This window comes from Pongo abelii, chromosome X (assembly GCF_028885655.2).
Source record: "Pongo abelii isolate AG06213 chromosome X, NHGRI_mPonAbe1-v2.0_pri, whole genome shotgun sequence".
In the NCBI taxonomy this organism is placed as follows: domain Eukaryota; kingdom Metazoa; phylum Chordata; class Mammalia; order Primates; family Hominidae; genus Pongo; species Pongo abelii.
This window is the reverse complement of record NC_072008.2, coordinates 125382008-125396968: the sequence shown is the minus strand read 5'-3', so window position 1 is coordinate 125396968 and position 14961 is coordinate 125382008. Positions and strand designations below refer to the sequence as shown.

At 45.0% G+C, this 14961-nt stretch overlaps 1 protein-coding gene across 4 annotated transcripts in view; it reads left to right on the top strand.

Annotated features, from left to right (window-relative positions):
* Positions 1-14961, top strand: part of SEPTIN6 (septin 6) — an 84462-nt gene that overhangs the window by 47129 nt on the left and 22372 nt on the right. For all 4 annotated transcript variants that reach the window (XM_024240468.3, XM_024240465.3, XM_024240466.3 and 1 more), the window contains exon 6: positions 11351-11447. In XM_024240468.3, coding sequence (XP_024096236.1) covers positions 11351-11447 — 97 coding nt within the window. The remainder of the gene's footprint in view (positions 1-11350; positions 11448-14961) is intronic.

Genomic DNA, 14961 nt, shown 5'->3' with positions numbered 1-14961 from the left:
CGATCAAATGGAAGAAAGGGTATCAGCCCTGGAAGATGAAATGAATGAAATGAAGCGAGAAGGGAAGTTTAGAGAAAAAAGAATAAAAAGAAACGAGCAAAGCCTCCAAGAAATGTGGGACTATGTGAAAAGACCAAATCTACGTCTGATTGGTGTACCTGAAAGTGACGGGGAGAGTGGAAACAAGTTGGAAAACACTCTGCAGGATATTATCCAGGAGAACTTCCCCAATCTAGCAAGGCAGGCCAATATTCAGATTCAGGAAATACAGAGAACGCCACAAAGATACTCCTCGAGAAGAGCAACTCCAAGACACATAATTGTCAGATTCACCAAAGTTGAAATGAAGGAAAAAATGTTAAGGGCAGCCAGAGAGAAAGGTCGGGTTACCATCAAAGGGAAGCCCATCAGACTAACAGCGGATCTCTCGGCAGAAACCCTACAAGCCAGAAGAGAGTGGGGGCCAATATTCAACATTCTTAAAGAAAAGAATTTTCAACCCAGAATTTCATATCCTGCCAAACTAAGCTTCATAAGTGAAGGAGAAATAAAATACTTTACAGACAAGCAAATGCTGAGAGATTTTGTCACCACCAGGCCTGCCCTAAAAGAGCTCCTGAAGGAAGCGCTAAACATGGAAAGGCACAACCGGTACCAGCCACTGCAAAATCATACCGAAATGTAAAGAACATCGAGACTAGGAAGAGACTGCATCAACTAACGAGCAAAATATCCAGCTAACATCATAATGACAGGATCAGATTCACACATAACAATATTAACTTTAAATGTAAATGGACTAAATGCTCCAATTAAAAGACACAGACTGGCAAACTGGATAAAGACTCAAGACCCATCAGTGTGCTGTATTCAGGAAACCCATCTCACGTGCAGAGACACACATAGGCTCAAAATAAAAGGATGGAGGAAGATCTACCAAGCAAATGGAAAACAAAAAAAGGCAGGGGTTGCAATCCTAGTCTCTGATAAAACAGACTTTAAACCAACAAAGATCAAAAGAGACAAAGAAGGCCATTACATAATGGTAAAGGGATTAATTCAACAAGAAGAGCTAACTATCCTAAATATATATGCACCCAATACAGGAGCACCCAGATTCATAAAGCAAGTCCTGAGTGACCTACAAAGAGACTTAGACTCCCACACATTAATAATGGGAGACTTTAACACCCCACTATCAACATTAGACAGATCAACGAGACAGAAAGTCAACAAGGATACCCAGGAATTGAACTCAGCTCTGCACCAAGCGGACCTAATAGACATCTACAGAACTCTCCACCCCAAATCAACAGAATATACATTTTTTTCAGCACCACACCACACCTATTCCAAAATTGACCATATACTTGGAAGTAAAGCTCTCCTCAATAAATGTAAAAGAACAGAAATTGTAACAAACTGTCTCTCAGATCACAGTGCAATCAAGCTAGAACTCAGGATTAAGAATCTCACTCAAAACCGCTCAACTACGTGGAAACTGAACAACCTGCTCCTGAATGACTACTGGGTACATAACGAAATGAAGGCAGAAATAAAGATGTTCTTTGAAACCAACGAGAACCAAGACACAACATACCAGAATCTCTGGGATGCATTCAAAGCAGTGTGTAGAGGGAAATTTATAGCACTAAATGCCCACAAGAGAAAGCAGGAAAGATCCAAAATTGACACCCTAACATCACAATTAAAAGAACTAGAAAAGCAAGAGCAAACACATTCAAAAGCTAGCAGAAGGGAAGAAATAACTAAAATCAGAGCAGAACTGAAGGAAATAGAGACACAAAAAACCCTTCAAAAAATCAATGAATCCAGGAGCTGGTTTTTTGAAAGGATCAACAAAATTGATAGACCGCTAGCAAGATTAATAAAGAAAAAAAGAGAGAAGAATCAAATAGATGCAATAAAAAATGATAAAGGGGATATCACCACCGATCCCACAGAAATACAAACTACCATCAGAGAATATTACAAACACCTCTATGCAAATAAACTAGAAAATCTAGAAGAAATGGATAAATTCCTCAACACATACACCCTCCCAAGACTAAACCAGGAAGAAGTTGAATCTCTGAATAGACCAATAACAGGAGCTGAAATTGTGGCAATAATCAATAGCTTACCAACCAAAAAAAGTCCAGGTCCAGATGGATTCACAGCCGAATTCTACCAGAGGTACAAGGAGGAGCTGGTACCATTCCTTCTGAAACTATTCCAATCAATAGAAAAAGAGGGAATCCTCCCTAACTCATTTTATGAGGCCAGCATCATCCTGATACCAAAGCCTGGCAGAGACACAACAAAAAAAGAGAATTTTAGACCAATATCCTTGATGAACATTGATGCAAAAATCCTCAATAAAATACTGGCAAACAGAATCCAGCAGCACATCAAAAAGCTTATCCACCATGATCAAGTGGGCTTCATCCCTGGGATGCAAGGCTGGTTCAATATACGCAAATCAATAAATGTAATCCAGCATATAAACCGAACCAAAGACAAAAACCACATGATTATCTCAATAGATGCAGAAAAGGCCTTTGACAAAATTCAACAACGCTTCATGCTAAAAACTCTCAATAAATTAGGAATTGATGGGACGTATCTCAAAATAATAAGAGCTATTTATGACAAACCCACAGCCAATATCATACTGAATGGGCAAAAACTGGAAGCATTCCCTTTGAAAACTGGCACAAGACAGGGATGCCCTCTCTCACCACTTCTATTCAACATAGTGTTGGAAGTTCTGGCCAGGGCAATTAGGCAGGAGAAGGAAATAAAGGGTATTCAATTAGGAAAAGAGGAAGTCAAATTGTCCCTGTTTGCAGATGACATGATAGTATATCTAGAAAACCCCATTGTCTCAGCCCAAAATCTCCTTAAGCTGATAAGCAACTTCAGCAAAGTCTCAGGATACAAAATCAATGTGCAAAAATCACAAGCATTCTTATACACCAATAACAGACAAACAGAGAGCCAAATCATCAGTGAACTCCCATTCACAATTGCTTCAAAGAGAATAAAATACCTAGGAATCCAACTTACAAGGGATGTGAAAGACCTCTTCAAGGAGAACTACAAACCACTGCTCAAGGAAATAAAAGAGGATACAAACAAATGGAAGAACATTCCATGCTCATGGGTAGGAAGAATCAATATCATGAAAATGGCCATCCTTCCCAAGGTAATTTACAGATTCAATGCCATCCCCATCAAGCTACCAATGACTTTCTTCACAGAATTGGAAAAAACTACTTTAAAGTTCATATGGAACCAAAAAAGAGCCCGCATCACCAAGTCAATCCTAAGCCAAAAGAACAAAGCTGGAGGCATCACACTACCTGACTTCAAACTATACTACAAGGCTACAGTAACCAAAACAGCATGGTACTGGTACCAAAACAGAGATATAGATCAATGGAACAGAACAGAGCCGTCAGAACTAATGCCACATATCTACAAGTATTTGATCTTTGACAAACCTGACAAAAACAAGAAATGGGGAAAGGATTCCCTATTTAATAAATGTTGCTGGGAAAACTGGCTAGCCATATGCAGAAAGCTGAAACTGGATCCCTTCCTTACACCTTATACAAAAATCAATTCAAGATGGATTAAAGACTTAAATGTTAGACCTAAAACCATAAAAACCCTAGAAGAAAACCTAGGCATTACCATTCAGGACATAGGCATGGGCAAGGACTTCATGTCTAAAACACCAAAAGCAATGGCAACAAAAGCCAAAATTGACAAATGGGATCTAATTAAACTAAAGAGCTTCTGCACAGCAAAAGAAACTACCATCAGAGTGAACAGGCAACCTACAAAATGGGAGAAAATTTTCGCAACCTACTCATCTGACAAAGGGCTAATATCCAGAATCTACAATGAACTCCAACAAATTTACAAGAAAAAAACAAACAACCCCATCAAAAAGTGGGCGAAGGACATGAACAGACACTTCTCAAAAGAAGACATTTATGCAGCCAAAAAACACATGAAAAAATGCTCACCATCACTGGCCATCAGAGAAATGCAAATGAAAACCACAATGAGATACCATCTCACACCAGTTAGAATGGCAATCATTAAAAAGTCAGGAAACAACAGGTGCTGGAGAGGATGTGGAGAAATAGGAACACTTTTACACTGTTGGTGGGACTGTAAACTAATTCAACCCTTGTGGAAGTCAGTGTGGCGATTCCTCAGGGATCTAGAACTAGAAATTCCATTCGACCCAGCCATCCCATTACTGGGTATATACCCAAAGGACTATAAATCATGCTGCTATAAAGACACATGCACACGTATGTTTATTGCGGCATTATTCACAATAGCAAAGACTTGGAACCAACCCAAATGTCCAACAATGATAGACTGGATTAAGAAAATGTGGCACATATACACCATGGAATACTATGCAGCCATAAAAAATGATGAGTTCACGTCCTTTGTAGGGACATGGATGAAATTGGAAATCATCATTCTCAGTAAACTATCGCAAGAACAAAAAACCAAACACCGCATATTCTCACTCATAGGTGGGAATTGAACAATGAGAACACATGGACACAGGAAGGGGAACATCACACTCTGGGGACTGTTGTGGGGTGGGGGGAGGGGGGAGGGATAGCACTGGGAGATATACCTAATGCTAGATGACGAGTTGGTGGGTGCAGCGCACCAGCATGGCACATGTATACATATGTAACTTACCTGCACATTGCGCACATGTACCATAAAACCTAAAGTTTAATAATAATAAATAATAATAAAAGAAGAAAAAAAAAAAAAAAAAAAAAGAGAGAGAGAAAGAAAAAGGAAGGAAGGAAGGAAGGGAGGAGGGAGGGAGGGAATTCCAGTGGAAGGAAGGAAGGAAAGAATGGAGGAAGGGAGGAAGGGAGGGGAGGGGAGGAGAGGAGAGGAGCAGGGAATTCCAGTGGATTCAGGATTATCCCTATCATAAATCACTCACCACTTACCCCCTTGCATCCCACTGTGCTTTGTTTTGTTTTGTTTTGTTTTGTTTTGAGATAGGCTCTCACTCTGTCGCCCAGGCTGGAGTACAGTGATGCAATCAATCTCAGCTCACTGTAGCCTCCACCTCCTGGGTTCAAGTAATCCTCCTGCCTCAGCCTCCCGAGTAGCTGGGACCACAGGCATGCACCACCGTGCCCGGCTAATCCACTGCGGGTTTTTTTGAGTGGGAAAGAGAGGAGTGGCCTCACAGCTAGTGTGCCTGAATTGGCATGCCTGTGAGAGGAGCTTCCATGTGAGTGTTTTGTGTTACATGCGCTGTGATGGGAAAGAGGGTGCTATCAAATATACACAGAGGATTGCTTAGCCTGCCTGCCACCGAACAACTATGTCAAAAGTCCCCAGAGTCTTCACACAAGCCGTGGTGTATGAAGCTGCATCCTCAGGACCTGGGCTTGGGTGGTAGGAGGAATTGGTGCTGGTCTTTCATTTTGGATTTGACTCCAGCCCCACAGCCTCAGCCACCCCAGCTAATTGTCATAGGAGCTGGATTGGAAGAAGTGGAAGAAATCTGTTGCCTGAGTGGAGAAGACTGTACAATGTCCTGTCTCTCACCATGGGGGACTTTTGTGGCAGGAAATGAGAGTAATGAGGTCCCAGCCACCACCTTGAATTATGGGTGGCTCCAGAAAACCTTATTTTAGATTGAGGGGGAAGAGAAGGGAGAGCGAGTTCTTGTTGCATGCTATTTTCAACCCATGCTCTGATATCTCTCAAGGTTGTAGACTTTAATACTAAGAATTGCTATGTTATTTTACATTTAATGATGTTCTTTGAATGGCTGAAACCATGGCCAGGACCAGCAAAAAGGCCCAGTTACTTAATTGACTAAGCTCCATTAGTTGTCCATTTGTGAGGTCTGGGGTTTGGTTCCCACAAAGGCAATTGACATTTGGGCCCAGTGAGAACGCATGGCTGAACAGTAGGGTCATAGGGAGACCCACAGGCACAAGTCCATCCCTTCCTCTGAGACAGCAATGGTATTTCCGTTGTTTCCATGTACTTTTACAGGAATCACCAGTGGTTGACTTGAGAGCAAATCAGCCAATGGTTTTGTTCAGTCACCAGCAGGAGCCTGAAATGGGGACTAACATAACTGGGAAATACTGTCCACCCTGGGAGGAAACCAAGCCCAATCAGAATATTATCATTAGATGAGGAATAAAAAGTTCTGACAGTGTCTATTTCACTGGGCTAAGCAGTCACCTAGCCTCCCAAGTATAATGGATGCGGTGAAATAAGAATAAAGTAACTCACGCCAATTGGGTTATTAAGTACTTTACGATATACCAAGAAGAATTTAAGTTAGACACAAGTCAGTAAAGGTGGTGCTATGGTTTGATTGTGTCCCCTCCAAAATTCAGGTGTGGCCAGTATGATAGTATTAAGAGGTCGGGGCTGGGCGCAGTGGCTCACACCTGTAATCCCAGCACTTTGGGAGGCCAAGGTGGGCGAATCACGAGGTCAAGAGATCAAGACCATCCTGGCCAACATGGTGAAACCCCATCTCTACTAAAAATACAAAAAATTACCAGGCGTGGTGGCTCATGCCTGTAATCCCAGGTACTTGGGAGGCCGAGGCGGGCGGATCACCTGAGGTTGGGAGTTCCGGACCAGCCTAACCAACATGGAGAAACCCCATCTCTACTAAAAATGCAAAATTAGCCGGGCATTGTGGTGCATGCCTATAATCCCAGCTACTCGGGAGGCTGAGGCAGGAGAATCGCTTGAACCCAGGAGGCGGAGGTTGTGGTGAGCTGAGATCACGCCATTGCACTCCAGCCTGGGCACCAAGAGCAAAACTCCATCTCAAAAAAAAAAAAAAAAAAAAAGCTGGGCATGGTGCCACACACCTGTAATCTCAGCTACTTGGGAGGCTGAGGCAGGAGGATCACTTGAACCCGAGAGGCAGAGGTTGCAGTGAGCTGAGATCACGTCACTGCACTCCAGCCTGGCGACAGAGTGAGACTCCGTCTCAAAAAGAAAAAAAAAGATAGGGCCTTTAAGAAGTGATTGGGCCTGGCCAGGCGTGGTGGCTCGCACCTGTAATCCCAGCACTTTGGGAGGCCAAGGCGGGTGGATCACTCAAGGTCAGCAGTTCAAGACCAGCCATTGCACTCCAGCCTGGGCAACAAGAGCGAAACTCCGTCTTAAAAAAAAAAAAAAAGTGATTGGGCCATGAGGGCTTCTCCCTTGTTAATGGGATGAAGGCCCTTTTTTTTTGAGATGGAGTCTCGTTCTGTCGGCCAGGCTGCAGTGCAGTGGCGCGATCTTGGTTCGGCTCACCACAACCTCCGCCTCCCAGGTTCAAGCAATTCTCTGCCTCAACCTCCCGAGTAGCTGGGATTACAGGCGCCCGCCACCACTCCCGGCTAATTTTTGTATTTTTAGTAGAGATGGGGTTTCACCATCTTGGCCAGGCTGGTCTTGAACTCCTGACCTCGTGATCCACCTGCCTTGGCCTCCCAAAGTGCTGGGATTACAAGCATGAGCCACCACACCTGGCCGAAGACCCTTTTTAAAGAGACATCATGCAGTGTTGGGCTAGCTTGTCCTTCTGCTGTGTTAATGGGATGAAGGCCCTTTTTTTTTGAGATGGAGTCTCACCAGACGAGAATGCTGGTGCCTTGATCTTGGACCTCCCAGCCTCCAAAACTATGAGGAATAAATTTCTATTGTTGATAAATTACTCAGTCTCAGGTAGTTTATTGTAGCAAGACAAAATGCACTAAGACAGATGGTGAATCTAGGAATGGACTCCCAAGGGAGGCTTGAGACTATCTCTTGTTGGAGTTTTCTGACACTGGGAAATCTGACATCCGAGGGCGCCTCGTTGGAAGTCTGAGTGAGAGAGTCACACAGACTCTCCTGAGAGGCCTGTTTGTGTTTCAGCAGCAACACTGCCCTGCATCTATCAGAGTCTCTTCCCTGGGTCCACCCATAGAAAATGTCACCCCTGTCTGTCAGTTTCCTGCAGAGACCTGGGAAAAATAGCAGAAAGCCTGGCCTCAGATTTGGATCCCATTGGTAGGACCTAGGAGTATGGTCCGTGGTGGTGCGGGGGGAGGGTGGGTATCTGCTCTCTGCTCTGCTCGACTCCATTCTGGTTTTCAAAGCCATCTGTCTCTCAAAAGCAGTGGAACAGAGGGCCTGAGCCTGGTCCCCATGATTTCCTGCTTGTCATGGTTTGCTTCCTTCTAGCAGATGCCATGTAGCCAGGAGGCAGAGTGCGGGCCACCCTAGGTGGCTGGGAGAGGTTGGCAGCCAAAGCTCGGTGGCCTCGCTGCTGCTTCAGAGGATCTGGGCATGGGGGTTAGGGACCTAGGCAACTCGTTTAACCTCCCTGTATCCCAGTTCCCTCAGCTTACAAATGGATCTTTTAATCATTGCCATAGAAGGATGTTGTGAAAATCAAATGAAAGGAGAGCGCTGGGAAATGCCTACCTTGCATATACTTATCAAAGCAGACTGAGGCCAGCTGCAAAGCAGCGTGCCGTGGGAGGGCTGGGGCTATGTTTTTGAGCTAGAAGAATAAAATGACAGCAGTTTGAGAAAGAGGGGGAAGCAAGTCACCCTATCATTCTGACAGTGTCTCTTGATGATAAAAATGGAACAGACCCGAGGGAATACTGACATTTTTGTATGCCTTTGTTTTCTTCTTGGTTTTTTTTTCCTCGAGCTCAGAGAAGCACCTCCCAATTCACATGCCTTCCTCCTCCATCACTTACAGCTGAGAGCCCAGGATGAGGGAGTGCTACAATGTGGTTTTTCTTTATCACCTCCTCCCTCAGTCTAGCTCTCTGCATTTGCCGCCCCTTGGCTCTTCTGTGTCATGTGGCTGAAGCTGTGGGGTCTCTCCAGGGGAAATGTTCTCCCAGAAAGTGTTTAGGGGTGGATTCCAGGCTCCCAATATGTCTAAGGTCCCTGAGTAGGAATGAATTGTGCCCAGATCAACCCTCCTGGCAAAGATTGGACATGCTTAGGCCCTTGGGCAGCATTTTCAGGAATTCAGTGCTTCCCAAATGCCCTGTGTGTCACTTGCCCAGTTACTCTTTTGGTCATTCCCCTCCCAGGACTGATGAAACATTTCCCACCTCCACCCCACACCCACCTTCCATAATCCATAACCTCCTTTTTCCCATGTCCAGATTTAAGGGACAGTCAGTGGAGTGGGGAGGGGTCGGAGGGTGGCTGAGACGATCGTCTGATAGCAGCTGAGAGGGGAGAGGGTGAAAGAAGAGCAGCTTCAGCTGGCGGCCAAGCAATTTGAGGGATTGGTGGAGGTCCTGGAGCTGAGCTCCTGATGAAATCCTGTGTTCTTCTGCTCTGAAGGACATTTTTGGGGTCCAGAGCTAGAGGAGAATGGAGAGGAAGAATTGGCTGTGAGATCAGCCTGTGGATTAAACAAACAAGCGACAGATTTGCTGTGGGTTTCCCTGAATTGAATTGCCTCTGATAATCTGGTCTTGCACAACTAGTTCCCCCCAGGGTTTAGAGTACGCACCTCATCTACTGCTTGAACCCCCTAAATGGAGGTAGCAGACCAGCAAGGGGTGGGGTTTGAAGTCATTCTGTTCCTTACTATTGTGTGCCTGCTGACAAGTCCCTTAGCCCTTCCGGACCTCAGTTTCCCCATCTAAAGAGGAGACTAATAAGGCAACTTACCATATAGTGTTGTTGTAGAGATTCAGTGAGACAATGCCATGTAAAGCAGCTGGTACCCAGTGCATAGGGCTTAACAAATTATTGCTAATGCTAATGCTGTTAGTATGATTGCCACTACCGACTCTGAAACAACTTATTTGACTTCCCAAGAATTGCTCCCTCCTCTGTGTTACTCCAGCCCTTTAGCCTCTGTTTACAACCTTGATCTTTTTTTTTTTTTTTTTTTTTTTTGTTTTGAGACAGGGTCTTGCTCTGTCAGCCAGGCTGGGGTGCAGTGGTGCGATCTCGGCTCACTGCAACCTCCACTTCTGGTACAACCCTGATCTTGCTGTATGATGGTTGTTGAGATGGCTTTCTCCCTTGGCACACTGTGCACTCTCTGGGGCCAGGCTCTGTGCTTTTTTGCTATTACGTCATTCTTAATGCCTAGCATATATCATAGGAGCTCAGTAAATATTTGTAGAATGGATGAGTTGGCAAATGGGTCAAAATATCTGAGATCATGGCCTGTTTCTGCAGGCAGGCTAAGAAACTTTCACCATAGGCTCTTTACCTGTTGGTGTAAAGCCCTTTTGGGCAAAGCCCCACCTGGGCTCACCTGGTCGGTAAACATTGATTCCGTGGTTCCATTTGGCTGTGGTGACTCGGCACTTACAAGCTGGCCAGCTCCTTGTGGATTATGGCTCTGTGAGTGTTTCCTAGGCCCCATACTACCAGGTCGGGGCAGCTCTCTCTTCTCTCATCCATAAAGCCAGGCCAAGCTCCTCATTTCCCCTGTGAGCACCAAGCTCATAAACCTATTTGTCCTTTGCCTTTCTTTCCTCTTTCCCTAGCCCTACCACTGCCATTCAGGAAGTATTTATTAAGCACCTACTATGTACAGGGTACCAGACCATATACTTGAGCCCTTGATCACATACTATCTTATATGACTTGAGTTATGTAATTTGGGCTTCCTCAACAAGACTGTAAGCTCCTAGAGGGCAAGGGAGCGTGTCTTCTGCTGCTTCTGTCTGCCTTATAGCACCTACAGAAGAACCCAGCACAGTCATGTGAGTAAATCCTAAGTGACTTGCCTTCTAGGCTCACAAGTTCAATGTGAGCTCTTTCTCCCGGGAAGGTTGAGAACAAGGCGAGTACAGCTCAGTTGGCTGTGTGGTCTCAGTTTGGACCTAGTCTTGGGGCTCTTGCATGCCAGGGAGGGAGAAGGGCCAGTGATCCCAGACCCTTTGGTACTCCTTTATCCTCTCTATCCACACAGAACCCCCCTCATTCCACTTCCCCTTCTTCCAAAGGCTCTTCCCCTCAGCAGTAACTATGAATAGCGAATAGCTTGGTAATCTGTGTGTCTGCTTATTATTCTGCTTATTTTCTCTCTTTGTTCCCTATGCATTCAGCCATGTCATTGTTACCCTCTATTGTGAATTTCTGAACAGCAGAGGCTTGGACTAGGCCTCTTATCCTCACATAGTTTGGGAACTTAATAAATGCTTGTTGGTGATGATGACAGTGAGGGACATTGCAGGGTAAGGGCCTGGGGCCCCAGAGACAACAGCAGTTGGGTTGTGTAACACTCAGTGCCTTTCCTCTGCATTTCTCAGCTTTCGTTTGCCTTTGCTTTCAGGCCCACCTGCCGTTTGCTGTCATCGGCAGCACAGAAGAACTGAAGATAGGCAACAAGATGATGAGGGCGCGGCAGTATCCTTGGGGCACTGTGCAGGGTGAGTGAGTCTCCGGGAGGAGCTACACACAGGAAGCCCCTTTTGTCTGTCTCTTTGTTTGTCCCCAGCCACTATATGACAAATTTCTAAATTGTCCCAAGTCTCTGCTCATTCGGCATGGGTCCCAAATAGCCATAGGGGTCACTAGCAAGCTAACTCTGGCTCCATACTGGGATGCTCTGATGGGAGCAAGCTCCCGCTGTTTCTAATGGGAAAAGTATTCCTAAAACACAAGGACTTGAAAGGTAAGAAGGAGTGTGCAAGAAAGCATGTGTTCTTGCCCAAGTGCACCTGAAGAATGTTCACAGTAGTGTTGTTTGTAATGACAAATAGTTACAAACAATCCAGATATTCATTAAAATAGACTGGATAGGCCGGGCGCAGTGGCTCACGCCTGTAATCCCAGCACTCTGGGAGGCCGAGGCGGGCGGATCACGAGGTCAGGAGATCAAGACCATCCTGGCCAACATGGTGAAACCCCGTCTCTACTAAAAATCCAAAAAAAAAAAAAAAAAAAAAAAAGACTGGATAGTGGGAGGGTGGGAGGGAGATAAGGGATTTTAAAAAACTACACGTTGGGACTGGGCGCGGTGGCTCACTCCTGTAATTCTAGCACTCTGGGAGGCCAAAGAAGGCGGATCATCTGAGGTCAGGAGTTCGAGACCAGCCTGGCCAACATGGTGAAACCCCGTTTCTACTAAAAATACAAAAAAAAAAAAAAAATTAGGTATGGTGGCATGTGCCTGTAGTCCCAGCTACTCAGGAGGCTGAGGCAGGAGAATCGCTTGAACCCGGGAGGTAGAGATTGCAGTGAGCTGAGATTTCACCACTGCATTCCAGCCTGGGCGACAGAGTGAGAAAAAAAGGAAGGAAGGAAGGAAGGAAGGGAGGGAGGGAGGGAAGGAGGGAGGGAGGGAAACATACCATTGGATTCCCTTTGTATGAAAGAAAGAAAGAGAAAGAAACATACCATTGGATTCCCTTTGTATGAATTCCAAAAGGAGGCAAAACTAAACAAGATATATATTCTTAGGAGTGCATGCATAAGAGGTAAAACTATAAAGAAAAACAAAGGAATGATAATCCCCAAAGTCAGGAGAGGTATTAAGTCTCTGCCAGGGGAGTGGGGGGATAGAGGGGGATGAGATTGGGAAAGGGCACTCAGGGGCTTCCAAGCTACTGGTAATGTTTAACCTGAGTTGTGGAGACATTGGTATTAATTTTTCAAAAATTCTTTAAATTGTACATACACATTTCATGCTCTCTTTTGTATGTATGATTATTTCACAATTGAAAAGCAATTATATTGTATTACACTCAGGAAAGTTCCTTCTGTGATCTGCCTGACATATGTTAACTTACCCTCAGGGCTAGTCAGTTCAGTGCATAAGACAAGGCCAAGGACAGCGCTGTGGGTAGAAGAGGTCTCTGGTCCTCAGAGTCTACAGCTAGAAACTGGGCCATGGCTGATGGCTGATAGGGGCATTGTGTGAAAGAGTGGCTGGTTCTCTGTAAACTCATCCCTACCACTGGGGAAACACCTGAAAGTGGGTGGCGAGTTGTCCACATCACATATGAAAGTTGGCATGTTTTAGGACACCCCACACACCCACTGGCAATAGCTGGATTTTCCATAGGTAGGACAAGACTGGTTATCAGAGCTGTGCTAAGTTCTGGTCTTTTCTGCTGTTCGGAGCTGGGGATGCTCCACTAGGAACGTTTGCAAATGGTTTCTGGACCCACAGTCCCACCCTGGGAATGGACTTGTGGTATGAGAAACAGGAACCTGAAGTGAGACGAGGAGAAGCCAGTAGACATGGTTCCAATGACTTATTTCATCTGACGTGGACTACTCTGAACCTAAACAAAAAAGGGGGTTTTGAAAGTTTTTCTTGTAAGTCTAAGTTGACTGTTCTGCTTGAATGAGGAAGAAGTTGTATATTGCTTAGGCAGCCTGCAGGGCCTTGGAGGCACTCCTTCTGACTCACCATTAGAGATCACTGTCCAGAGATGGAGGAGGAGATGGCACATAGCATACTCCTGAGAAGTTGTCTTACTGATGTCATCTTTAATATTAGCCTGTGTTCTATGACAGCAGGGGGCTTTATTCCTAATTCAATGGGTCTTAAGCAGAGGGATTATGTGAGCTGATTCGGGCTTTGGAAAGATTAATGACCACAAGGCAGTCTGCATCAACTATGGCTGACCCACTTATCCCAGACCCTTCTCTGCCCTCACTACCCTCTTCCAGACCCTACAAGACAGAATCTGGAGTGATTGCCTGTTCATCACTTCAGGCACCATTTTTCCTACTTGTTCAGGCCAAATACCACCATCCGACACAGTGAAGCCATACCTGTAGCCACCTTGACAAAGTGCTCCTGGTGACCTGGTCCAGCCAGAAATCGATTTTGCTATGACTTGGTCCACATCTGTTATTCTTGACCACTGCCCCAAATTGCAGACCTTTGCTCGCACTCTTTTGAGGAGGGGACTTGTTCACACAGGCCAGAAAGTGGGGTCCCCTTGCTCCTAGTCACCACTGCTACTGTCAGGCCATTATCTACCCTCTAAAGAAACCACCTCCTTGGAAGCTTCTAACATCCAGGTGTGGTCCACACCCCTCCTTGTCACTGTCATCTATCAATATCCTAGTTCTTTCCCCTTATTCTTTGGAGACTTTGTCACTTCCCCTACATTGCCTGGGTTTGAACCCTAACTCTGCAACTTACTAGCTACATAACCTTGCCTAGCCTCATTGACACCTTGCAAACACCATTCCCTTCTCTGGCTGATAAATTGCTATTCTTCCTTCCAGAGTCATCTTAGGGATTTTCTCTTCGGCGAAGTCTTCACTTTCCCAGGAGTTCTTAAGTCCCCCTCTTCTGAGCTTTACTGCAACTTGGCTATCCCTCTATTTTTGTAGTTTTGCACTGAATTGTATTTGTCTATTTGCATCTATTCTTCCTCTAAACTATAAGCTCCTGAGAGCAAGATTCCATCACTTCGTTTCTGAATTCCCAGTGCCTCACACAATACTGGGAACACAGATTCCACAAATATTGATTGGATGGATGGATGGATGGATGGATGGATAGATGGATGGACGGATGGATGAGTGGATGGATGGATAGATGGATGGATGGATGGATGGATGAGTGGATGGACGGATGGATAGATGGATGGATGGATGGATGGATGGATGGATGGGTGGATGGATGGATAGATGGATGGATGGATGAATGGATGAGTGGATGGATGGATGGATGGATGGACAGATGCATATGTGCTGTTGTCCTACAAGTGGTGCAGACCAAATATTCTTTTGCGGGTTCTGACTGCTGAATTTAGATTGTGGTGCTACTGACTGTCTGTCTTAATAAGTATTTTTATGGTATCACAGTTTTTCATTACTGGCATTTTTGTAACCTTTCATTTACATTTTCAGTAGAAAAGAGAGGAGGTAAATTTGCAGGATCTAAATAGACAGATTGCAAGGCAACGTCACTGTTAG